This window comes from Chiloscyllium punctatum, chromosome 11 (assembly GCF_047496795.1).
Source record: "Chiloscyllium punctatum isolate Juve2018m chromosome 11, sChiPun1.3, whole genome shotgun sequence".
Classification (NCBI taxonomy): domain Eukaryota; kingdom Metazoa; phylum Chordata; class Chondrichthyes; order Orectolobiformes; family Hemiscylliidae; genus Chiloscyllium; species Chiloscyllium punctatum.
The window spans coordinates 81039548-81066229 of NC_092749.1; the positions used below are offsets into that span (position 1 = coordinate 81039548).

A 26682-nucleotide genomic window follows, 5' to 3' on the forward strand; every position below is an offset into this window, starting at 1 on the left:
CCCATTTACCAACCTCTCAGAAAAAGAGCCAGAAGTGATATCACCCATCACAACAGACCAAGACACACAAATAGAAAGTGGGACAGGACACCAGTGCTTCAAGAGAGATTCACTGATGAAGTTACTTGGCATGGTGACAAAACATCTGAGAACAAATCTACTAGGTCAATGAGCAAACTTACAACCTGAACCACAAACTAAGCTAAAAATCTTTTCGAAAGTTGCAGGTACAATTTCGACCTCGACACCTTGCTATTTTGTCCTTGACAACAGACTCAAGCATTTTCCTCACTACAGAGGTTAAGCTAACTGGTCTATAATCAATGTTTACCTTAGCCACTCTTTCTCTCAGTAGTGGACAGATACAGAGAAACAACTTTGCAAGGAAATCATAGAAAAGTGCGACAAGTATAGTGCAGTTGTAATAGGGATTTAAATTATCCTGATATAAACTGGGATAGTAATAGAACATATAGAACATAGAACATTACAGCGCAGTACTAGCCCTTCAGCCCTCTATGTTGCGCCGACCTGTCATACCAATCTGAAGCCCATCTAACCTACACTATTCCATGTACGTCCATATGCTTGTCCAAGCAAGGAGAAAGAGAGGAAACCAGAGACAATAAATTTGTTTTAGATCCGTACTGTTTCTGGTCCAATGAGTAAAAAGACACTGCTCGGATTTGATTCTGGAGAATGAAGTGAGTTAGTTGAAGCAAACATTGACTGGTGAACGTTTATGGGATAATGATCATAGTACAATATTACAAAATAATTAACTGAAGAAGGGACATCTTTAGCTGTAGAGTCCAAGATATATTTTCAGAAGGCAAAGAGGAGAGCACACCCTCATCTACATCAATGGAGAATCAAATTCCTAAGAGAGACAATAACTTGACAACCTATCCTGGTGAAAAAGTGTATAGCCTCAAAACTTGTATTTAAACATTTAGACTAAAATGCAATGCTAAATTATAGAACACATTTGCTACACTAGAAAATAGACAGGCAGGAAGGCTCAGAAAAAAGGGGGAACTCAAGGAATGCAGAATTCAGGGACATCTGTGCTCACTAAGTGATAACAGGATGCTCTAAGGCAATTAAAAACATTTGCCTTAGCTTCAGTGAATCTGTGTAAACAGGACACCAAGTGATAACACACATGGCTGTTCCCTTGTGAAATTAATGAGTTTGATTTTGACACTTAAACAAAACTCTGTACCATCAAAAGCCTTGTAATAATCCTGGTGATTATAAAGGATCCTTATTACACCTTGCAAGCGGGGCAGATACAGAGAAAAATATCTTTGCTGTTACAAGACCATGACTGGACAGTTCAAAAGGACACTAGGGAGACCATTTTAGTGCTGAGGCTGCTGAAGCCAGTAGAAAATGAACTCTTAGTGCTTACCTGCTATGGATTGAATTTAATTGCATTTTGGGACTTAATGATAATATTGAGTAGCCATTACTGGTTATTAAATACAAACTCTGTAAAAGGTAATGATGAAGCTTTAACTTGCTGTTCTTGCAGACCACTCTACAGACCTTACAGACTCTATTCCTGAAGTGCTTTTGCCCGAAACATCGATTTTCCTGCTCCTCGGATGCTGCCTGACCTACTGTGCTTTTCCAGCACCACTAATCTAGACCTTACAGACTGTCCCATTATCAATTCTAACTAATTAGATCTTATGTGTTATCTGAATTTGAATCATAACCCTGAAAAGAAAGCATGCTTAATTCAAAGACTAATGAGTCAGTTTAAATGCAACCTTATGGTAACATCTCAGCCTCAGGTACAGAATGATTCAGTGCTTAAAAAGCAAGAGTCTGCTCCTAGCTTAGAAATTATTCTAGGCCTAACATTGAAGAGATTCTGGCACAAAGTGTCAGGAAGCCAGTTTATGGTCAAACATTTGCCCTCCTTGTTAAGAAACCATGTATCTGACATGTGAGCTGTTCAAGGTTACCTTATGAACTCTCCAATTAGCTCAGACTGGTACCTCTTTATGATAGGTGTTTATCTCGCTGGCAGGCACCTAACTCAGCTGGGTATGTCTTTCCCATCTGATGAATGGCTTATGGCCTGTAGGAGTGATTAGTCAAGTGCACACAGACCTGTCAATTAATTTTTCTTCCTTAGGAATCATTGTCTTTCACTGTTATTTGTGTAATTAAGAACATACAATGTTTTGTAAACTTTTGTATAAAGGAAGTAACTTTGTATCAGTACATTGCAGTAGCCTGCAGGGGCACTTGAAGAGCTGGTACCCTACTCTCCTAGGATATTAGAAGCTAGTTAGTTGAGCTTATCGGTATCAGTGTTATGTTGTAATAGTGATGCTATTGGTAAATAAACAAATCTGTCCAGAAGAGGTTTTTTTTAAATCCAAACTTCCAAAGAGTACGATCTCCGGGACGAATCAAGAGAGAGGTTTACAGATCTGAGTCCATAAAGGATTCCCTGGCCATCTCAAATCTGTACTTTAACACTGGACTTCCCATGTAGATGCAACAGTCAACAATGCACAACACCTCAGGAAGTTTGGCATGTCCAGAAGGGCCCTCTTCAATTTTTACAGATGCGCCACTGAAAGTATACTTTTCAAATGCATATGACCTGGTAAGACCTGCTTTGCCCTGGACCATAAGAAATAGCAGATGTTTGTGTACACAGCCCAGACCATTACAGAAGCCAACTTTCCATCCATGAATTCCACTTAGATGGCTTGTTGCCACAGAATGGCTGCCAACATCAAAGACCTATCCCACCCCAATAATGCTTTCCTACAACTTCTTCCATCAGGCAGAGGACACAGAAGGTTGAACATGTGCACCAACAGATTCAAAACAGTTTCTTCTCTGCTCTTATTAGACAGATGAATGGATTCTCTAACTTGAAATAACATTGATCTTGTTAAAATTAATCTTGCTTCACACATATCCTGTGCGGTATAACCCATATGCCACACTCTGTCCAAGTTTTTTTCGCTCTACGATCTGCATTTTCTTTCTTACTACGATCTGCCTGTATTGCTCATAAATAAAGCTTTTTACTGTACTTACGCACAAATGAGAATAAATTAAATCAAAACAAAACAAAATTTAAGCTCCCTGGATGATCACAAGGAGATAACCATCAAAGTCTTACAATGTTGATATTAGATTGTAAGTAGTAGACTAAATAAGAGGGCTCAGAAGGGAAATGAAAGATACAAAGAGATAAGAAGAGATTTCAGCTAACATAAAAGGGAATCCAAAAGTTTTCTAGCTATATAAATAGTAAAACTGTAGAAAAAGAGAGGTGCATCAACCACTAGAGTCCTAAAAGGGGATTTATGCATGGAAGCATTGAGCATGACTGAAATTCTAAATGAGCACTTCACATCTATATTTACCATGAAAGAAGATGCTGCACAAGTCATAGTCAAACAGTTGATAACTGAGAAACTGGATGACCTAAAATTGGATAAGCTAGCTGAGAAGTCTAGCTTATCAAATTTTAGGATTATACACAAATGGTATCAGAAGACTGGAAAACTGAAAATGTTATATATTTGTTTAAAAAAAGGTGCAGGTATAGACTCAGCAACTATAGGCTCAGCACTGAACTACAGAATTGTTCTGCTGAAGGAGGCCATTTGGAGTGTAGCACAAATTTTCAGGAAGCAAAAAGGTTAGCACTGCTGCATCACAATGCCATGTTTGATTCCACCCTTGGGTGACTATCAATGCAGAGTTTGCACATTCTCCTCACATCAGTGTGGGACTTTGATCTCCAGCATCTGCAGTGCTCACTTTCTCTCAATCGTTTCTGCCAAGTGCTCCAGTTTTCTACCACAGTCCAAAGATGTGCAGGTTAGATGGAGTGGCCATGCTAAATTGCCCCATACTATTCAGAGATGTGCAGGCTAGGTGGGTAGAATTGATGCAAACTCCATGGGCTGCAAGGCCTCTGTCCATACAATGAGTCTATGAAATTATAATTAGCCAAGTCTTGACCGGATAATGCTTATGACACATTGATAGTTAAAGGATAAATCATGGCCATGGGGGATTACTCCACTGCTTTGTGCTAGAATGGACTCATGGGGTCCGTTCCCATTTACATGTGCAGACAGTTAAAGACTCAGTTCAGTTCGTCGCATTTGAAGGACAGCACCTCTTAAAATGTACAATTCGCCAGCAGTATTGAAAACAAAAGATGTGAAGATCACAGCAGGTCAGGCAGCACCCATGAAGAGAAAGCAAACTAGCATATTGAGTCTCGACGACCCTTCATCAGAGCTGAACTTAAAGTGTGGAGGGACCAGCGATGGGGGGGGGGGGGGGGGGGCTTCCCCCTGTGTTGTAACCATTCACGGTTCTGTGAAGCATCGCAGAGCATTTTTGTTCAAACTAAGGTCTATATAATACAGAATACTGGAAAAATAGTTAAAAGCCTAATTTACTTCCCGCCTCCCAAATACATATCAGGAGCAGTTTTTCGTTCATTGTCATTTAGTGTTAAAACCCCGAGTAGGCACATTAAAATAACACATAGAAAACATTAAGTCTCTTACTGATGCGCCTCCAGCCTTTAGCCGTAGAGCCTACCGAACTCACAGCCCTGGTACAGAAGATCCAACAACCGGTCAACATGTTCACAAACACAGGCCACAATAACGTCACAAGACATTCCACCAATGGCGGCCGCGTGTAACCGTCATCATACTCCGAGCCTGAGGCGAGGACTTTAAATTGTGGAAGGGAAACTGAAATCAGTGACACTGCATCGAGGGAGAGAGAAAACATACACAAGCCCGGAGGTTTAAGTTCCTAGCTGAAATATCTAAAAAAAACAGAAGCCCGTCCAAGGAGAAATTGTGTCCTCCCGAACGATCTGGTTTCGAAGAGATTTAGTCATTTTAAACTTTTATTCATTTTACTTCCTGAAAATAACAATTTTGTATTTTAACGTGACAAGTCTTGCATTATATTAATGTTCGTCAGCTGATGCTTCAAGAAAAGATGCATCACTACAAACAATTGTTTTTCAATTATAGGATGTTTCAGTAATATTATACAATTGTCCATCATAGAATCAGAGTTATAGAGATGTACAGCACTGAAACAGACCCTTCAGTCCAACTTGCTCATGCCAACCAGTTATCCTAGTCTAGTCCCATTTGCCAGCAGTTAGCCCAAATCCCTCTAAACCCTTCCAGTGCACCCATCCAGATGCCTTTTACATTTTGTAATTGTACCAGCCTCCACCACTTCCTCTGGCAGCACATTCCATCCATGCACAACCCTTTGCATGAGAAAAGTTGCTGCTTAGGTCCCTTTAAAATTTTTCCCTCTCACCATAAACCCATGCCCTCTAATGTTGGACTCCCCCACCCCAGGGAAATGACCTTACCTATTTACCCTATCCATGTGCCTCATGATTTTATAAACCTCAGCCTCTGAAACTCCAGGGAAAACAGACCTCGACCATTCAGACTCTCCCTATAGTTCAAATCCTCCAACCCTTGTAACATCCTTGTTAATCTTTTATGAGCCCTTTCAAGTTTTACAACATCCTTCAGATAGGGGGGGAGACCAGAATTGCACACAATATTCCAAAAGTGGACAAACCAATGTCCTAAATAGCTGCAACATGACCTCCCAACTTCTATACTTGATGCTCTGACCTAAAAAGGAAAGCATACCAAACATCTTCTTCACTATCCTATCTACTTGAGACTCCATTTCCAAGAAACTATGAATCTGCATTCCAAGATCTTTGTTCAGCAACACTCCCCAGGACATTATAGCAGTCCAACTTTGATCCAACTCATCTGTGCCGACCAGATATCCTAATTAATCTAGTCTCATTTGCCAGCATTTGGCCCATACCCCTCTAAACCCTTCATATTCATGTAACCATCCAGATGCCTTTTAAATGTTGTAATTGTTCCAGCCTCCACAACTCCCTCTGACAGCTCATTCCATACAGCACCACCAACTGTGAAAAAGTTGACATTTAGGTTCCTTTTAAATGTTTCCCCTCTCACTTTAAACCTGTGCCCTTTAGTTTTTTGAGTTGTTTTTATGTTATCACATATTGTCCCTTTGGCAACGCTATCCAATGTCAATGGCATTAAGTTGTAATTTGCAGGGAACCAGGAATAGATAGAACTCTGAACAGGAATACTTTATTTTAAGTGCTCACACCTCCACAGCCAGCTCCAGACTGAGCTCCCCCCATCTGGACCTTAAGAGTCACCTGATCAGCTCTTTTAAAGTGGTAGCACTCCAATTACATATATAACACTCCATTCTTTATTTTAAATGAATTCCATTAATCAACATATGTATAATTATTAAAATGATTACACAGCCATTGTAGCCATAGTCAGGAATATTTGCAAAAACATGGAAAATGACTACTCCCCTATACAAGATGTTTCATCCACAGACTACATTGTCATGATCAGTCTCTTAGGAGGATAGTGATTCCGAGACAACCATCTCCTTGACTCAGGAATCTTTCTTGCACTGTCTCTCTGACCCTCCAGAGACTCCTGTTGTTCTGCCATTATGTCCCATCCTGCTTGCTTGTTGTTGACGTGTGACGCTGCTGTTGTCTCCTCCTGCAGCATGGGCAACTATGGCTTAGAGTCACAAGGCTCGGTCAACACACATGGTTTCACCTGGACTGGCTTGGTATTCTGACTGGCTTGGTATTCTGAGGGTTTCCCACCGCCCCCACATTGACAAGGTGCAGTGACCAACTGATCTGTGTGTATCTTTCAAGCCAGTTCATTCCTAGTCAGGAGAATGATCCTGTTTGATCCACTACCACCGCTGAGATCAATTTTTCCCCAGACGTGTGATTCCAGGCCAACATCTTGTTCAGAGTACCCCCAGCCTTGAGGTTCCAGCCCTTCTGGTCATCTGTCCTTGATTTTGCCTGACCACCTCTTTGGTCTCTTCCAGCTGCTGATAGTAAGGTAATGGAAAATCAGAAAAGATTCTACAAGTACATGAAGGGCAAAAGAGTAACTACGCATTAAATAGGACCTCCAAAATATCAACAGGGTTGTCTGTGTGGAGCCACAAGAAATGAGTGAGATCTTAAGTGAATATTTCTCGTCAGTATTCACAGTGGAGAAAGACATGGGGCTAGGAAACTTGGGGAAATAAATAGTGATTTCTTGAAGAGAGGCCATTTTGGATTTGCTGCTCGGCAATGAGCCAGGACAGGTGTCAGAACACTTTGGAGCAGTTACCGAGGGAAGATATTTAATTGGGGAAAAGGAAATTATGACACTATCAGACAGGAAGTACAGACTAGGAGCAATTGTTCCACAGAAAGGGCACAGCAGATAAGTGGAGACTGCTTAAAGAGCAGTTGTTGCAAGTGATGCACACATTTATTCCTCTGAGACAGGTAAGAAGGGGTAAGATTAAGGAACCTTGGATGACGAGAACAGAGGAGCTTCTCGTCAAAAGGAAGGAGACAACTTACAGAAGGTGGAGGAAGCAAGGATCTAGCACAGCTTTAGAGGATTACAGGCTTGCTAGAAAGGAGCTCAGAAATGGACTGAGGAGAGCCAGGAGGGGCACAAAAAGGGCTTGGCAAATAGGATTAGGGAGAACCCAAAGGCATTTTACTCATACGTGAGGAATAAGAGAATGATCAGGTAGAAGGTAGGGCCAATCAGGGGTACATAGGGAACTTGTGCATTGAGTCTGAGCAGCTAGTGGAAGCCCTGAATGAGTATTTTGCTTCAGTTTTCTCTAAGGAAAGGGACCTTGTTGTGTATGAGAACTTTGAAGAACTGGGATACAGGCTTGACCAGGTCAAGATTGATGAAGTTGATGTGCTCAAAATTTGGAAAACATGAAGATTGATAAGTCCCCAGGGCCAGACCAGATTTATCCTAGGCTGCTCTGGGAAGCGAGAAAGGAGGTTGCTAAGCCGCTGGCGAAAATCTTTGCCTCCTCACTCTCCACGGGAGTTGTACCGGAAGATTGGAAGGAGGCGAATGTTGTTCCTCTTTTCAAGAAGGGTAATAGGAAAATCCCTGGCAATGACAGACCAGTCAATCTTACATCTGTGGTCAGCAAACATTTGGAAAGAATTCTGAGGAATAGGATCTATGACTATTTGGCAAAGGCAGTCAGCATGGCTTTGTGAGGGCAGGTCATGCCTCACAAATCTTATTGAGTTCTTCGAGGAGGTGACAAGTCAGGTCAATGAATGTCGAGCAGTAGATGTGGTGTATATGGACTTCAGCAAGGCATTTGATAAGGTTCCCCATGGTAGGCTCATTATAGTCATACTTTATAGTCAGGAAGTATGGGATACAGGGAGATTTGGCTATCTGGATTCAGAATTGGTTGGCTGACAGAAGGCAGGGAGTGATTGTAAATGGAAAGTATTCAGTGGTCAGTGTTGAGTGGGATCCCGCAGGGGTTCTTGGGCCTCTGCTCTTCGGAGTTTTTATAAATGACTTGGATGAGGGGTTTGAGGGGTGGGTTAGTAAATTTGCAGATGACACAAAGGTTGGAGGCATCGTTGATAGTATCGAGGCTGTAGTGCGACCTAGACAGGATGCAGAGCTGGGCTGAGAAATGACAGATGGAATTCAACCTGGATAAATATGAAGTGATGCATTTTGGAAGGTTGAACTTGAATGCTGAATATAGGATTAAAGACATGATTCTTGGTAGTGTGGAGGAACAGAGGGATCTGGATGTTCAAGTACATAGATCCCTCAAAGTTGCCACTCAAGTGATCGGGTTGTTAATAAAGCATATGGTGTTTTGGCTTTCATTAACAGGGGATCAAGTTTAAGATTCGCGAGGTTTTGCTACAGCTCTACAAACCCTGGTGAGACCACACTTGGAATATTGTGTCCAGTTCTGGTCGCCCTGCTATAGGAAAGATATAGAGGCTTTGGAGATGGTGCAAAGAAGGCTTACCAGGATGCTGCCTGGACTGGAGGGCTTGTCTTATGAAGAAAGATTGAAAAAGCTTGGACTTTTCTCTCTCTGAAGAGAAGGAGGAAGAGAGGAGACCTGATTGAGGTATACAAGTTAATGAATGGAATAGATCGAGTCAATAGCCAGAGACTTTTCCCTAGGGCATAATTGACTGGTACAAGGAGTCATAGTTTTAAGATATTAGGAGAAAGGTATAGAGGAGATGTCAGAGGTATGTTCTTTATGCAGAGAGTGGAATGCGTAGCCAGCTGTGGTGGTCGAAGCAGAGTCATTGGGGACATTTAAGCGACTGCTAGACAGGCATATGGAGACCAGTGAGTTGAGGGATGCATAGATTAAGTAATTATATTTTATATTAGGATTAAACCTTGGCACAACATCGTGGCCAAAGGGCCTGTTCTGTGCTGTACTTTTCTATGTTCTATGTTCTAATCCACACTACAGAAGGAGGTGCTATAGGTCTTAAAATGCATTAAGGTAAACAAAGATCTAATTCTAGGGACACTTATTTAAGGTGAGGGGGGAAGTTCAAAGGAGATGCGAAGAGCAAATTTTTTATATAGAGAGTGGTAGGAGCCTGGAACACGCTGCCAGCACTGGTGGTTGTGGCAGAAGCGATAAGGGCATTTAAAGGACTTTTAAATAAGCGTATGAATATGCAAGGAATGGAGGGATATGGACTAAGGTCAGGCAGAAAGGATCAGTTTCATTAGCATCATATTTGGTACAACATTGTGGGCCAAAGGGCCCATTCCTGTGCTGTACTGTTTTATGTTCTAAATCCCTAGGACATTGTATGTGGAAATCTTGTCTCATGAATTTGATGGGAGTTTTCTGAAGGGATTATCATGAAAGTAGATGAGGGTAGTGTGTTGGAAGTTGTCTAGATGGACTTTAGCAAGGCCTTTGACAAAGTACCGCATGGTAGATTGATGAGTAAGGTTAAATTTTGCAGGATCCAGAGAGAGTTGGCCAATTTGATACAAAATTGGCTTAAAGGTAAAAGGCAGAGGTTAGTGGTACAGGCTTGTTTTTTTCGACTGGAGGTCTGTGACCAACAGTGTGCCACAGGAATCAGTGCTGGGTCCACTGTTATTCATTATTTATATGAATGATTTAGATAAGAATTTAGGAGGTATGTTTAGTATGTTTGTGGATGACACCAAGATTGGTGGTGTAATGGACAATGATGAAAGTTATGTGGGAATTTATCAAATGGACCAGTGGTCTGAGGAATGGCAGATCGAGTTTAATTTCGATAAACGTCAGGTGTTGAATTTTAGTTGGTCAAACCAAGGCAGGACCTACACAGGGCCCCAATGGGTGTTGTAGAACAAAGTGATCTCACGGTACAAGTTCATAGCTTTGAAAGTGAAGTGAAGAAGGCTTTCGGTGTGCTTGTTTTCATTGATCAGAGGATTGAGTATAGGAATTGGGACGTCTTGTTGCAACTATACAAGTTGTTATATTTGGAGTACTGCATGCAGTTTCTGATTGCCCTACTATAGAAAGAATATTATAAAACTAGAAAGATTGTAGAAAAGATTTATTAGGATACTATCTGTACTAGAAGGTATAACTTATAAGGAGAGGTTGGATAGGCTGGGACCTTTTCCCTGCAGCATAAGTGGTGACCTTATAGAGGTATACAAAATGATGAGAGACACAGATAAGATAGACATCTTTATCCCATGGTGAGGGAGTCTAAAACTAGAGGGCATACATTTCAGGGAGGGGGAGAGATGCTAAAGGGTCTGGAGAGGCAATTTTATCACACAGAAGGTGTCTGGAATGGGCAGCCAGAGGTAGTGGTGGAAGCGAGCACAATTTCATAATTTAAGAAACATTTACACAGGTACACAGATGGGATTAGGTACACAGGGATATGGACCAAACATGGGCAACAGGACTGGTTTAATTGTGAAAATTGGGTGGCTTGGTCAAGTTGGGCCTTTTTCCATGCTGTAGACCTTGTGACTCTATAGTTCTCAGCTGGCAGTTGAACATTAAGGACACTGGTGAGCACTGGGTCATTGCATGTGATGTGTACCTGTACATGCTGATAATTCACCATCCTAGTTACACCTTCCCTTTTGAGTGTTAAAGCCCTGCTTCAGAGTTTGGATAAATCTCTCCACCTGGCTGTTTTTTTGCCAGTTGATATGGAGCCGACCTCACAATTATGATACTGTAATTTTCCAGGTAATCCTCAAACTCTTACGCCACAAACTGTGGACAATTGTTACTTACGACTTGTTTGGGATTCTGTAGGGATTCTGTTAAAAATCACACAACACCAGGTTATAGTCCAACAGGTTTAATTGGAAGCACACTAGCTTTTGGAGCGACGCTCCTTCATCGGGTGATAGTGGAGGGCTCAATCGTAACACAGAATTTATAGCAAAAATTTACAGTGTAATGTAACTGAAATCATACATTGAAAAATTGATTGTCTGTTAAGCCTTTCATCTGTTAGAGTACAGTGATAGTTTCACTTCTTTCGTGTGTAAATCACAAAACCTTAAGTTGCATTCTCGGGTTAGCTGTTAACAATGGTGATAGCTAGACAATATATTGAAGGTGTTGACCCCCTGTGTTCTCTGTCTATGCCATGATGCTTAGATTGATTCTAACCTAAAAAATGAGATAACGGAGTTTTACATAAATTCATGCAGTTTTTGAGCTCAGCGTTCTACATGAATGCATGCAATTTTTGAGCAAAGTACAATGTAACCCTGCAAGTACAAGTTCACCCCACAAAATATATGTGTGAATGTCGGTCTTTGTCTGTGTGTGTGTCTGTCTGGGTTGGGGGTTGTAAGTGTGAGAGTGTGTGTGTGTAGTGAGTGCAGAGTGTCTTAAGTCTGTGAGGGGGTGCATGTGTGAGTGTGTGTGTGTGTATGTGTGTCCATGTGTATGTGAGAGTGTGTGTGTGTGTGTAGGAGTATCTGTGTGTGTGTATAGTGCAATAGTGGTCAGCTGTAATGTTACATGAACCCAAGGTCCCAGTTGAGGCCCTCCCTATGGGTACCAAACTTAGCTATCAGCCTCTGCTCAGCCACTTTTGTCTGGTGCCTGTTCTGAAGTCCACCTTGGAGGACGGTCACCCGAAGGTCCGAGGCTGAATGTCCTGGACCACTGAAGTGTTCCCCAACTGGGGATTGTTGTGCGGTGCCCATTCATCCATTGTCGTGTAGCCTTTGCTCGGTTTCCCCAATGTACCATGCCTCCAGGCATTCTTACCTGCAACGTATAAGATAGACAACGTTGGCTGAGTCACATGAGTATCTGCCATGTACAAGGTGGGAGGTGTCCCCATGTGTAATGGTGGTATCTATGTCCACACTTTGACACGTCTTGCAGCATCTACCGTGACTGGGTTGTATGGAGTTGTCCTGAGAGCCAGGCAGCTTGCTACAAACAATGATCTGTTTGAGGTTTGGCGGTTGTTTAAAGGCAAGTAGTGGAGGTGTGGGGAAGGTCTTGGTGAGGTGCTCATCCTCATTGATAATGTGTTGCAGGTCATGAAGAACATGGCGTAATTTTTCAGTTCCTGGGAAGTACTGAACAACGAAGGGTACCCTGTCAGTTGCAGCACGTGTCTATCTCCTGAGGAGGTCATTACGGTTCCTTGCTGTGGCATGTCGGAACTGGCGGTCGATGAGTTGAGCATCTCACCCCGTTCTTGTGGGGCATCCTTGAGAACTTCCAGGTGTCCGTCACGTTCCTCCTCATCTGAGCAGATCCGGCGATCAGTAATTTGCTGATTTTTAGGCGGTTTGAATCACCCCCAAATCCCTGGTTCTGACACTGGATTTATTCTAGGAAATGTGAAATGAAGAAGGCAGTAGACAGGTGTTTCAGGGCAAAAGGATCTCTGCGTTAATCAAATACAAATGTATAATACAAGAAATAAAAGGCAAGTGCAATAAAACAGTGAAATCAACACAGTTATACAGAGGACAGTGATTAGATACACTATTAAATTGAATACAAGTTAAACACTATTGGAACTAAATATTAGGTCTTTATCATAGAAACTATTCCTTCGGCTTCCTACCCATAGGGTTCCCTGCTCTGTAACCACCCAACTCCCACTCCCGGTTAGCAAGGTTCGAAACTTTGGGATTTCGGAAATTAAGCTCACCACTCGGTGAATTCGCGATCCTGAAACACAAGTGGCTGTTCCCGCTTGCCGTAGTGGGTGCTTTGCTGAGGATTATAGACGGTGTAGGCCTTCAGGCTGGGTTGAGTCCGCTGATGCAGTAGGACTCATATTGGAATTATCAGGTAAGTATTTGATTCTTTTTATATTCTGGCGATTTTTGTGAGGTGGTTTTCACCTCAGGATGTGCCTGAGGCCTTGTGGTGCCGGTCAGGTCGGTAGTTTTCGGAGGTTGGTTTCCCTGGCAAGGAACAGGCCCGTGTCGCTATGTCTCGTTTCTCAGAGCAGTAACTATCTGTGATCCTTCTGGTTGCAGCTGTGGGGAAAAGCTCAAATGAGGAGGGCCTACATTATACAAAATTGCATCCCATTTACCTCCCCATCACATCTGGTTTCCTACAATAATCGCTTTGTTGTTTCTTCTGTAATGATTTGGAGGTGCCGAGGACTGAGGTGGACAAAGTTAAAAATCACACAATTCCTGAAGAAGGGCTTATGGCCGAAACGTCGATTCTCCTGCTCCTTTGATGCTGCCTGACCTGTTGCGCTTTTCCAGCAACACATTTTTCACCTCTGATCTCCAGCATCTGCAGTCCTCACTTTCTCCTAAAAATCACACAATACCCGGTTATAGTCCAACAGATTTATTTGGAAGTAATAGCTTTCGGAGCACTGTTCCTTCATCAGGTGGTTGTGAAAGATAAAATCCGAAGACACAGAATTTAGAGCAAAAGTTTACAATCCAGCTCTTTTCAATATATCATCTCAGTTGCATCACACTGTAAACGTTTATTCTAAATTCTGTCTTCCGATTTTATACTTCACAGCTACCAGATGAAAGAGCAGTGCTCCGAGAGCTAGTGCCTCCAAATAAATCTGTTGGACTATAACCTGGAGTTGTGTGATTTTTAATTTATGTGATGAATTGGTCTTCCTGATTATTAGAGTAGGTGTTTGTGATTAAATATCCATTGAAGTTGGAGGTCTTGAATTTGTCAGGGGCGAAAGTGAGGACTGCAGATGCTGGAGATCAGAGTCAAGATTAAAGTGGTGCTGGAAAAGCACAGCAGGTCAGGCAGCATCCTATGAGCAGGAAAATTGACGTTTTGGGCAAAAGCCCTTCCCGAAACATCGATTTTCCTGTGTCTTGGAATTTGTATGACTCCATGTTGTCTGAATTCAGTTTGTCATAAAGGTTTGATCATTGTTCTTGTAGAGTAGACCTGACAAAGGAGCAGCACTTCAAAAGTTTGTACTTCTAAATAAACCTGTTGGACTATAACCTGGTGTTGTGTGATTTTTTTTTTAACCTTGCAGAGCTGAGATGTGAACAGGTGTCCCCAGTTTCTAGACTAGCAGCATAGCTCAGCTGCTAGTTTTATTTTTGTTCAGTTTAATTTTGAAAAACAATCTCCAAGGTTCTGGTAGAAGCCCAGAATGGTGAGGAATCTTCTCAAAGCAATTGAAATTTTTGCTTAACCCTACAATTCTGAAACTTGGCAAATATTTCATCCAGGATAAAGTGAGGACTGTAGATACTGGAGATCAGAGTTGAGAATGTGGTGCTGGAAAAGCACAGCAGGTCAGGCAGCATCTGAGGAGCAGGAGAATCGACGTTTTGGCACAAACCCTTCATTCATCCAATAGGGCTATTGCTGCTCCTGCTAATACTGACTTCATTACCACCACTATGGGCCATTTAGAATGGGCATCCATAACCATTAATAGCATCTGTTCCTCTATCAGTCAATGTAAATCCACTGCCATAGTGTTTGAGGCCATTGCTATGGTTAAAGGGCTGGCAACGGTGCCATCTTTCTTACTAAAGCACAGAATTTGCATGATCCCACTTTCTCCTCAATCTGGAAGTGCACGTTCTGCCACCAAAAATAGATCCTGGCTATCTCTTTCATTTGCACTCCGCCAGAGTGCCTTTGGTGCACTTATTCTAGCACCATTCCTCTTAATGGGAGAGGAATAACAATTCTCTTTCTCCACATTAAACATCTTATAGAGATAATTCCCACCTCTGAACAGGTAAGAGCATGATTCTGGACAGTTTCCATGACTGGTCCTCTCTCTCAGGACCAAGTCCATTTCTCAGCTCAAAAGCGGGTCATCCAAGTAGTGTTCAGCACCCTGACTTGCTGACACCAGCACTTTGTGGTCCCAAGAAAAGTGCACAATTTTCAGGTTCTAAGCAGCAATATCTTTATTTCCTGGTAGTGGTAGACTTGACAGAGCATCTGGATTGTCCTGCTTTTCTGCCTGTCTATATTTGATTTCATATGAGTGCCCATCTGTTTAGGTGTGCTGCTGCCATTAATGGAATCCCTGTATACGGTCAAAAATGGAGATTAGATGCCTGTGGTTGGTCAGATGCATGAAGTGCCTGCCATAACAGAAATGGATAAACATCTTTACACCAAACACAATGTTTAATCCTTCTTTTTGACCTTGGGCATAATTCTGCTCCGTCTTTGTTTTAAAGGCTTGCCTCACATTCCTGTGCATATTTCCGTGGCCAACCTTTTCCTAGCAACCAATGCAGGAAAATGTGAGATTTGTTTAACACATTTAACACATTTGCCAGATTTTTAAAAGTAGAATCCCTACAGTGTGAAAACAGGCGCTTTAGCTCAACAAGTCCACACTGACCCTCCGAAGAGTAACCCACCCTGACCTATTCCCCTACATTTATTTCTTTATGAATTAAGTGAGCTGTCTGAATCTGGAGAATTGTGAATGGTGACATTGAGACTGTACACCTTTAAAACTGAATAACCCGTTGGGAACATGAGAATATTTTCAATGCAGCATGCTGTTTATTTAATCTTTATTTATTAGTGTTGGAAATCATAGTTGATGTTTGAGGGAATATGCACCTGCAATATTGGAACTCTCAGACAATCTCGGTCAACATGGGTGCTGCCTCAGCTGTTTGACTAGAGGGGCATCACAGCTACACCCAATCTAAGATGAACTTGCCTTTATAATTGACAAGTCCCAAGAAAATTCTCTGGTCTCGGGACCTCCATTTTTTTGGACGCCTTGTTTCGTCCCTTGCTATTGATTACATGGCCCATGTGTTCTGCAGGGTCTTTAAACAAATCTCACATTTCTCCTTTTTTACCTGTAGGTTGTGCTCTCACAATCTATTTAGGGATCCCTATTGATTTTTCAATCACTCCTTGTTGGAGGATCCAGTAATCAAAATATTACCTAGATAACACTGGACCCCTGGCAACCCATTTAATATTTGATATGTGGCCCTCTGATGTGATGCCAAAAGGACATTGCTTGTAGCAAAAAAGTCCCTTGTGTCTCACCATTGTCCACAGTGACAGTCACTCCTTTATGACCCCATCTGTACGTAGCCCTGCAACTGATCAATTTTTAGAAATCTTTTCCCTCTTCCACTGGATAGATCTTCTATGAGTGGAAGGGGGCTTTAATTTGCACCACCAATCCTCATTGTTTATAAGACCAGAATGATTGGAGTGGCCCATTCACTGGTGGTTAGTAGTCCTGGTTTTTCTTCCTCAACATTCACTAGTTTCAGTGCTGCCTCCACATTAGGCTGGATAGCATAAGGTACCAGATGTGCCTTCAAACTGTTAGGACCAAGCCTTTAGCTTCACCTATAATTTAATTTTGATGCCTTTCATTTTCCCCAGGGTTCCTTTGAAGACATATGAAGGCATGTCCAGGATCTCATCTTGGCATCTGCCAAGCTATTAACCACACCTCAGTTCAACTTTAATTTTTGCAACCAGCTATGTCCAAATAATGCCTTTGAAAATGTAATGTGGAAATTCTGTACATTGGTTCCTTCATTGTACTTTTGCTAGTGTGTAGCCCTCCAGTGCCATCATTTTTTCCAGGTAAGTTTGTAGTGAAATCTTTTATGGTTTCAATGGTAATGCCCTTAACTTCTCCCTGTATACCAATTGGGAATAAAAGACACTTCTGCACCCATATCTATTTCCATTTTTAGGTCTTCCCCTCTATTTTTGGAAGAACCCAGAAGCGATCAGCTTCACCCGATACTAACAGTATGTTTAACCAAAACTCCACTAACTCTGGGCCTACAACTTCTACTGCACACTCGGCTGATTCCTTGTCTACACCCTGGCTGGTAACATGTACATTATACTTACTGTCTGACTCATCTCCTAAAGACACCTCTTCTCTTAGTTGAGTGGACATTTCTCCTGAACATAATTCTCAGATTATGCTCCCTAGTTCCAGAATACCCAATTAATGGAAGTAGTTTATCTATACTGTCTTTTCCTGTTATTATCTTGAAGACTTCCATCAGATCACTCCTTAACCTTCTAAATTCTGGAGAAAATAGACCTAATTTGTATAATCTCTCCTCATAGATTAACCCCTGAAGTCCAGGTATCATTCTTGGAAATCTAATTCGGAGAAAGTGAGGACTGCAGATGCTGGAGATCAGAGCTGAAAATGTGTTGCTGGAAAATCTAATTATTTTCCGTCCAAGACCACTATCTCCTTCCTAAGATGTGGTGCCCAGATCTGCTCACAGTACTCGAAGTGGGGTGTTACCAGGGTTTTGCATAACTGAAGCATGGCTTCTGCATTTTCAAACCTTCAATTACAGAATGAGTGTGGTCAGCGTTTATTGACCACCCCAGAAGCTAGTTAAGAGTCAACCACATTGCTGTGGCTCTGGAGTAACTTTTCTTTCTATTAATTCACGAGATGAGGGCATCGTTGGCTAGGCTAGCACTTTTATTGCCCATCCCTAATTGCTCAGAGGGCAGTTAAGAGTCAACCTCATTGCTGTGGGTCTGGAGTTGCAACGTAGGTCAGACCATGTCAGGATGACAGTTTCCTTCCCTAAAGGACATTAATGAACCTTTGGGATTTTCCGACAATTGACAATGGATTCATGGCAACCACTAGATTGTTAATTCCAGATGCCATGGTGGGATTTGAACCCGGGCCCTCAGAATGTTCCCTGAATTTTTGGATTAACAGTCCAGTGATAATAGGACTTTGCCTCCCCACATTGTTGGCCAGACCAGGTAAGAATGGCAGTTTTCTTTCCCAAAGGACATTAATGAACCAGATGGCTTTTTCTTGATAATCGACAATGGTTTTATGTTCCTTATTAGATTTTTAATTTCAGATTTGTGTTGAATTCAATTTCCACCATCTGCCTTTTCAGGATTTGAGCTGGGTTCCTCAGAACATGACCTAGGACTCCAGTTCAACACTCCAGTGATAATGATACTAAGCTATTGCCATCCTTGTGATCAAGTTCTCTTGATATAACGGCTAGCATTCCATTAGGTTTCTTGATTATTTTCTTCCCCTGTTCAAGACATTTTAAATGATCTATGCACCTGAACCCCCAAATCTCTTTAGAAGTCAGTTGTCTCAGGCAAAGTAATTATTCATAATGTCTGCCATTTCACCATAGTTATTGTTGATAGCCCCACTTTCAGTCTTTATACCATCTAGAAAGTACCTTTTTTGGTCATACTTGCTTCCACTGAACTCCATCTGCCACAGTTTTGCCCCTTCATTTCATCTATCCCTTTGTAATTTTATACTGTCATCTGCACTGTCTGCAATGTCACTTAACTTCACATCATCAGGAAATTTGGAAAAAAATGTCTTTCTATGCTATTATTCAAGTTGTTATTAATTGAGGTTTCCCATTGATCTTAATGAGATACCACTGGTCACATCTTGCTATTTTGAGTACCTTCCCATTATCCCTACTTTGTATTACCTGCCACTCAACCAATTTCCCAGCCTATCAGTAATTTACCCTCGATTCCAAGGACTTCTACCCTAGTTACAGACTTTTACATGGAATGTTATCAAAAGCCTTCTGGAAGTCTGCATAAGCAACATCTGTAGGCAATTCCCTATCCACTATCTTAGTCAGCTGTTCAAAAAACTCAAATGTTTGACAAGCATGATTTACCTGTCATTGATCCATGCTGGCTGTCCCTAATTAATTGAAAATTTTCAAGGTGTTCAGTTACCCCATCCTTGATTATAGATTCCAGCAATTTCCCACCAAAGATGTTAAGCTACTGGTCTGTAATTCCCTGGTTTTCTTATTTTGACCTTTTGTCAAATCATTTTTTTCCCTCAATCCATCATGTTCAACTTGTCATAGTTTTCCTTGTTCAGATTTAAGACCCTAGTTTCAAAGCAAGTAACGTTGCATCTAACCATCAAGTAAAATATGACCATATTACAGTCAGTTTGGTGAGTAAATGTGCCTGGCTTGCATTTCTGCATTGGACACACCCAAATCTAGAACCCACAGCTCTTTGAACAGTTAGAATTTTGTTAGGTACTCTGTGTCCTAATTTAAAATAGTAAATTTTGTGGACATTGTCTGCTTACCAGGGCACATTGTCTTCACCACTGTCTGACACTATAATTGGCCTCATGCCCTCTCCACTCCGGATCTCAGCCGCCCAACTCCATGCCTCCGGCCCACTTCCCTCCGAATTCCACCAAAGAATTGCCTCCACACTATTAGCCAACAGCCAACCTTTGTGTCATCGACAAACTTATCAGCCCCCCATCTGCATCATTTATGAATTTTATAAACAGGGTCCCAGCACTGATCCCTGCGGAACAATGGTGTCCAGTTACACAAACAACCTTCTGCTACCATCCTTTGTCTTGTGCTACTAAGTCAATTTTGGATCCAAATTGTGGATTCCATGAGTTTTAATTTCTTTACCAGGATGTGATTAGATTAGATTAGATTACTTACAGTGTGGAAACAGGCCCTTCGGCCCAACAAGTCTGCCCACCCCCCGTCGAAGCGCAACCCACCCATACCCCTGCATTTACCCCTTACCTAACACTACGGGCAATTTAGCATGGCCAATTCACCTGACCTGCACATCTTTGGACTGTGGTCTTTGAACTGTGGGAGGAAACCGGAGCACCCAGAGGAAACCCACGCAGACACGGGAGGACATGCAAACTCCACACAAACTCCTGAGGCGGGAATTGAACCCAGGTCTCTGGCGCTGTGAGGCAGCAGTGCTAACCACTGTGCCACCGTGCCGCCCATGTGGTAGAAAGGATGTGAAAACTGTTCCATGTCCATCTGCTTTTGAAAGAAAAACGATACAGATATTACAACGGGGAGAGGTATTCACTAATATTGACATAATGAAAGGCTGCGTATTAAGGGATTTAATATCTTTCAATGTACATAAATCTGAGACATGGTTGAAATGGCTGTGATGGGTGGTACCAAGAGTTATTTTCTTTGAAACAAAGGAGGGGTGTGGGTCTGGATGGAATGCTGTTCTGAGGGTTAGTGTGGACTTGATGGGCCAAACGGCATGCTTCCACACTGTAGGGATTGTGTGATTCTGTGAAAAGTAAGAATACAGTTTAACTTAAAAATGGACTTCAAAAGCTTCAATAAATATGTACGAAGGAAATGTTGGCTAAGACACGTGGATCGATTAAAGATAGAGTGAAGAATAGAGAAGTGTTTGAGAAACTAAATGATTACCTTGTGTTATGACATGGGGTAAACTCTTCTGCTAATTTAAACCAGACACACAGAAAATCTCACTTCGTGCCATAATCTGTTAAATTTCGAGTGGTGAAGAACTATCCAAAGTATCACTATTTAAAGAAAAACCGTAACAATTTTAATCTTTAAGTCCAAATGAAAACATTAAATAACAACTATTTATAACTCCTTTCTCTTAAACCTATTTTTACCTCCAATATGGGTCCGATAAATTCCCTCTTACATTTACAGCAAATCGATTTTCAAAACCAGTTGTCATCATTGGATGTTGAACTTCCTCTGTAGATTCCTCTAGGCTGTCTTCAGTCTTCTGCTGCACAACGTTCTTATTGGCGGTACCTTTCAGAGAGCTATTCTGCTGGCAGTCTGTTGGTGCTTGGCTGCTCTTTGCTTTTCTCTCCAACTGTTCAAAATGCCTGATTTTATATACCCCAAAACATTGGACCTGCTCATCCAAAACAGTAAAATTCAAATTCAATTGGATTTTGGTATCTGGGCCATAATTTAAACTGATTGGCCAAATTTGAATTTATTGTGTCCATGGCAATGCAGCTCCAGCTATATGTTTCACAACTAAATGTTACATTTTTAAATTTTTCAGTACACTCTGTGCCAGCCAGAAGTTTCAGCTCCTTTAAAACTACAGTGCAAATGTACAACTTCATAACACTTGTGACCATTATTACTCTGGAATACATAAGAAATCTTGCTAAATTTGAGGTCCAAGTGGCTAGAAAGAATGAGGTGTTGAATGAAATTATTATAAGCAAAAGAAATTAACTGGAAAAATTAATGAGATGGGAAGTTGATAAATCTCCAGGATCTGATAGTCTGCATCCCAAACTATTGAAGGAGTTGGTAATAGGAGGAATCAAAGCCTTGGTAATCATCTTCCAAAACTCTATAGATTCTGGGATGATTCCTGCAGATGGTAAGCTTATAGTTGTCATCTCACTATTTGAAAAAGAAAGAAGAGAAAAACGGAACTATAGACCCTTTAGCCTTGGCATTTGTAAGGAAAATGCTACGATCCATCATAAAGGACATGATAAAAGGACTTTAGCATGAAAAAGATTTGATTGGGTACCGTTAGCATAGGTTTATGAATGGAAAATCCTGTTTGACAAATTTAAGATCTTTTGAAGACGTTGCGAACAAACTTAGTAAAGAGAGTCAATGTGGTATATTTGGATTATCAGAAGGCTCTTGATAAGATTCCCTAGAGGAGGGAAATTAAAGCACATGGCAAAGGAGGAAATGTGCTGCGTGAATTAGGAATTGTCTAACAGACAGAAAACCGAGAATAAGAATACACGTCTTATCTCATATTGGCAGACTGTGATTAGTGGGATATTAGGAGAAAGTGAGGACTGCAGATGCTGGAGATCAGAGCTGAAAATGTGTTGCTGGAAAAGCGCAGCAGGTCAGGCAGCATCCAAGGAGCAGGAGAATCGACGTTTTGGGCATGAGCCCTTCTTCAGGATAGTGGGATATTGCAAGGATCAGTAATTTGGGCCCCAGTGATTCATGATACGTTTCAATAGTTTAGATAAAAAGCGTTTCCAAATTTGCACATAACACAAGCCTGAGCAGCAATGTGTATTGAGTAAGATGGAAACCATTTTTGAGAGAATTTCAACAGGGCTTAGTAAATGGGTAAGAGCTTGGCATATGCAATACAGTGTTGAAAAAATGTGAAGTTATCTTCTTTGGTAGGAAGAACAGATATGCAGAGTATTTCTTAAGTGGTCAGAGGTCAGAAGGTGTAGATGCGAAAACGGACCTGGGTGTCCCTGTCATTAAGCCACCGAAGGCTGATATGTAGTTGCTGGACGTTATTAGGAAGGTTAAAGAAATCTATTTGTAATCTATTGTTTTTTGCATTTCTCAGATTTGCCGACATGTTTGCTCTTTCATTTCTCTGTTGTGGTTGGGAATCTATGTAAATTTCTAAGAATATAATTAGTCCTTTATTGGTCTTCAGTTAATCCATACATGATAAAATGCTTCTTCCTTAGAGCTATAATTGCTGTTTTGATCAGCATTGCAACCCTTCTTTTTATTTGCCTATCTTTGTCTGAAAACCTTATGAGCAGAAATGTTGAGCTACCGTTTGTCTTTTATTTTCAGCCTTGTCTCAGTAATAACCACAATATCATGTATTCCAAGATAATCTGAGCTCTATTTATATGACTTATTTCCTAGACTAATTATATTGGAAGTATGTACTGAACAGTGCCTAATAAACTTTATTGTCTACTCTTTTCTTCCTTTGCCTTCTTGCATGCTTATATATAATTATGTTGAACATGCATGTCTTCCAATTCTAGCATTTAGAATTTAAGAACTAGGAGCAGGAATAGGCCATCCGGCCCTTCGAGCCTGCTCAGTCATTCAATAAGATCATGGCTGATCTTTTCATGGAGTCAGATCCACTTACCCGCACTCTGACTGTTAATTCCTTTATTGTTAGAAAAAAAAATCCACCTTAGCTTTAAAAACATTTACTGAAGTAGCATCAACTACTTCACTGGACAAGGAAATCCATAAATTAACAGCTCTCTGGGTGAAGACTTTCCTTCTCAATTCATCCTAAATCTGCTCCCTCGAATCTTGAGGCTATGTCATTTTGTCCTAGTTTCACTTGCCAATGGAAATATCCTCTCTACTTCTACCTCATCTATTCCCTTCATAGTTTTATATGTTTCTATAAGATCCCACCCCCCATTATTCTGAATTCCAATGAATATAATCCCAATCTATTCAGTCTCTCCTCATAAGCCAACCCCGTCAACTCTGAAATCAACCTAGTGAACCTCCTCTGCATCCCCTCCAGTGCCAGTACATTCTTTCTCAAGTAAGGAGAACAAACCTGCACACAGTATTCCAGGTGTGGCCTCACCAGCACCCTATACAGCTGCAGCGTAACCTTACTGCTTGATAAACTCAATCCCTTTATCAATGGTGGACAAAATTCCATTTGCCTGCAGACCAACCTCTGTGATTGATACAGAAGGACACCCTGGTCCTTCTGCATAGCAGCATGCTGGAACTTTTTACCATTCAAGTAATCATCCTTTTTGCTGTTACTCCTACCAAAATATATGACTTCACATTTATTAACATTGTGTTCCATCTTTTGCCAGACCTTTGCCTGCTCACTCAAAGTATCTATGTTCCTTTGCAGATTTTCACAGTGCCGCTCATCTTAGTGTCATCTGCAAACTTTGACACCTTACACGTGGTCCCAACTTCCAACACAAATTGTAAATAATTGCAGTCCCAACACCGATCCCTGAGGCACACCACTAGTCACTGATTGCCAGCCAGAATACCACTCATTTATCCCCGCTCTTTGCTTCCTATTAGTCAACCAATTCTCTATCCATGCTAATATTTTACCCCTGATGCCATGCACCCTTGAAGGATTTTTGGAAATCCGGATACACCACATCGTCTGGCTCCCCATTGTCCACCTTGCTCGTAATGTCTTCATAGAATTCCAAAAGATTTGTCAAGCATCACCTGCCCTTCATGAACTCATGCTGCATCTGCCCAATGGGACACTTTCTACTGGGATGCTTTGCTATCTCTTCCTTGATAATACACTCAAGCATCTTCTCCACTGCAGAGGTTAAGCTAACCGATCTATAATTCCCCATCTTATGTCTACCTCCCTTTTTAAACAGTGGCGTCATATTTGCTATTTTCCAATCTTCTGGGACTGCCCCAGAGTCCACGAGTTTTGGAAAATTACCACCAGTACACCTGTATTTCTCCCGCCATCTCTTTGAATACCCTGTGATGCATTCCATCAGGGCCAGGAGACTTATCTATCCTTAGCTCCATTAGCTCACCCAGCACTAGCTCTTCCGTAATAATGATCGTTTCCAGTTCCTCAACTACCTTCACCTCTTTGTCAATTATTGGCATGTTATTAGTGCCCTCCACTGTGAAGACTGATACAAAATACATTTTCAATGCCTTGGCCATTTCATCATAAATTCCCCTTCTCATCCTGTAAATGGCCAAGGCATTGAAAATGCTGACTCATGTTTTCAATTATTAATGATCGTTTCCAGTTCGTTTCCAGTTCCTCATTTAGCCACTCTTTTTCATTTTATATATTTGTAGAAACTTTTGCTATCAGTTTTTATATTCTGTGCTAGTTTTTTCTCATGTTCTATTTTACTTTTCTTTTATAGCTCTTTTTTTGTGGCTTTTTGATCTTTAAAGTTTTCCCAATCTTCTAGTTTTATGCTGTTTTTGAACACTTTGTATGCTTTCTCTTTCAATTTGGTAGCCTCCTTTAGTTCCTTGGATACCCATGGAAGATTACCCCTTTTCTTACAGTCTTTTCTTTTCACTGGAATATACTTTTGCTGAGCACTTTGAAAAATTGCTTTGAAAATCCTCCACTGCTTGTCAACTGTCCCACCGTAAAATCTTTGTTTCCCGTCTATTTTAGCCAAGTCCTCCCTTTCTATTGTAGACCCCTTTGTTCAAGCACATTGGATTTTATCTTCACATTCCCCACTAATATTCTCAATTCAACCATACGGTGATAACTCCTGCTAAGAGGATCCCTAACAATGAGGTTATTAGTTATTCCTGTCTCATTACCCAGGACCAGATCTAGGATAGCTGCTCTCTCATTGGTTCCATTACATACTGTTCAAGAAAACTAACACTCAACAAACTCCTTCTCGAGGCTACCCTGACTGAGCTGGTTTGACCAACCTACATGTAGATTAAAATCCCTCATGATAATTGCTGAACTATTTTTACAGGCATTAATAATTTCTTTATTTATTGTCAGCCCCAATGTGATGTTATTATTCGGTGGCCTATACACTAAACCTATCAGTGACTTTTTCCTCTTAGAGTTGCTAATTTCCACCCAAATGGATTTAACCTCATTCTCCATAGAACCTATATCATCTCACAGCACTGTCCTGCTGTTGCCCTTGAGTATCAGAGCTACACCACCACCCTTACCTTCCTTTCTGTCCTTCCAAATAGTCTGGTAGCCCTGGATATTGAACTCCCAGACGTGACCATCCTGTAAGCAACTCTCTGTAATGGCTATCAAATCGTATTCGTTCATGATGATTTGTGCTGTTAACTCATCAACCTTATTACGAATGCTACAAGCATTCAGGTAAAATTCAGGCAGTGTTCAGTGTTCCTAGCTTTCTTACGTTCATGATTTCCCAATATCTCAAATAATATCTCCTGAGTATCCTTCATAGAAGAAGTTAGTTTATAGAATGCATACCGTGTGAAAACAGGCTGTTGGGCCAACAAGTCCACACTGATCCTCCAAAGAGAAACCCATCCAGTCCCATTCCCATACCCTAATATCCTACATTTACCCCTGACTAATGCACCTAACCTACACATTCTTGAGCACTATTTAGCACAGCCAATCCACCCTAACTTGCACGTCTTTGGACTGTGGAAGGAAACTGGAACACCCGGAGTAAACCCAAGTAGACACGGGGAGAATGTGCAGACTCTACACAGACAGTCACCTGAGGCTGGAATCGAACCCAGGTCCCTGGCGCTGTGAGGCAGCAGTGCTAACAGCTGAGTCACCGTGCTGCCCGATAGCCACCGCATGCCACCTTCCTTTTTGCTTCTTTCATAGTCTGCCTTGAACTTAAACCTTCCTGCACACATGCTAACCTGCTGCTTACCTTTTTATTTACCATCATACTCCCTGTCGCTTTCCCCTTCCCTTTGCCCCCATATTCTCTTATTTGACCTTTCTGAATTTATTCTCATGTTCCCATCCCTCAGTCAAGCTAGTTTAAATTATTAGTATATTGTCTGGTTCCTTTCCAGCTTGTATAGCTCACATCTCCCCAAACACACAATCATTTGTTCTATCTTCATATTTCTGTATTCAGTAGCATGTGTCAGAGCGTAATTGGGAGGTTTTGCTTTTCAATCTCTCTTCTAATTCCCTGAACAC

The 26682-nt window shown here is 41.4% G+C and overlaps 2 protein-coding genes across 6 annotated transcripts in view; one reads left to right on the forward strand and one right to left on the reverse strand.

The window, feature by feature from the left end:
* serac1 (serine active site containing 1) overlaps positions 1 to 4700 on the reverse strand; it is a 129828-nt gene extending 125128 nt beyond the window's left edge. For both annotated transcript variants that reach the window (XM_072581110.1, XM_072581111.1), the window contains exon 1: positions 4569 to 4700. In XM_072581110.1, coding sequence (XP_072437211.1) covers positions 4569 to 4647 — 79 coding nt within the window. In that variant the 5' untranslated portion in view covers positions 4648 to 4700. The remainder of the gene's footprint in view (positions 1 to 4568) is intronic.
* An 8430-nt stretch (positions 4701 to 13130) lies between these two features.
* Positions 13131 to 26682, forward strand: part of pgm3 (phosphoglucomutase 3) — a 125451-nt gene continuing 111899 nt past the window's right edge. For 2 of the 4 annotated variants that reach the window (XM_072581113.1, XM_072581114.1), the window contains exon 1: positions 13132 to 13272. The gene's annotated coding sequence lies outside the window, so the exon portion shown is untranslated. Of the gene's footprint in view, positions 13273 to 26682 lie in introns of all 4 variants that reach the window. The other 2 variants (XM_072581115.1, XM_072581116.1) reach the window with 2 other exon arrangements.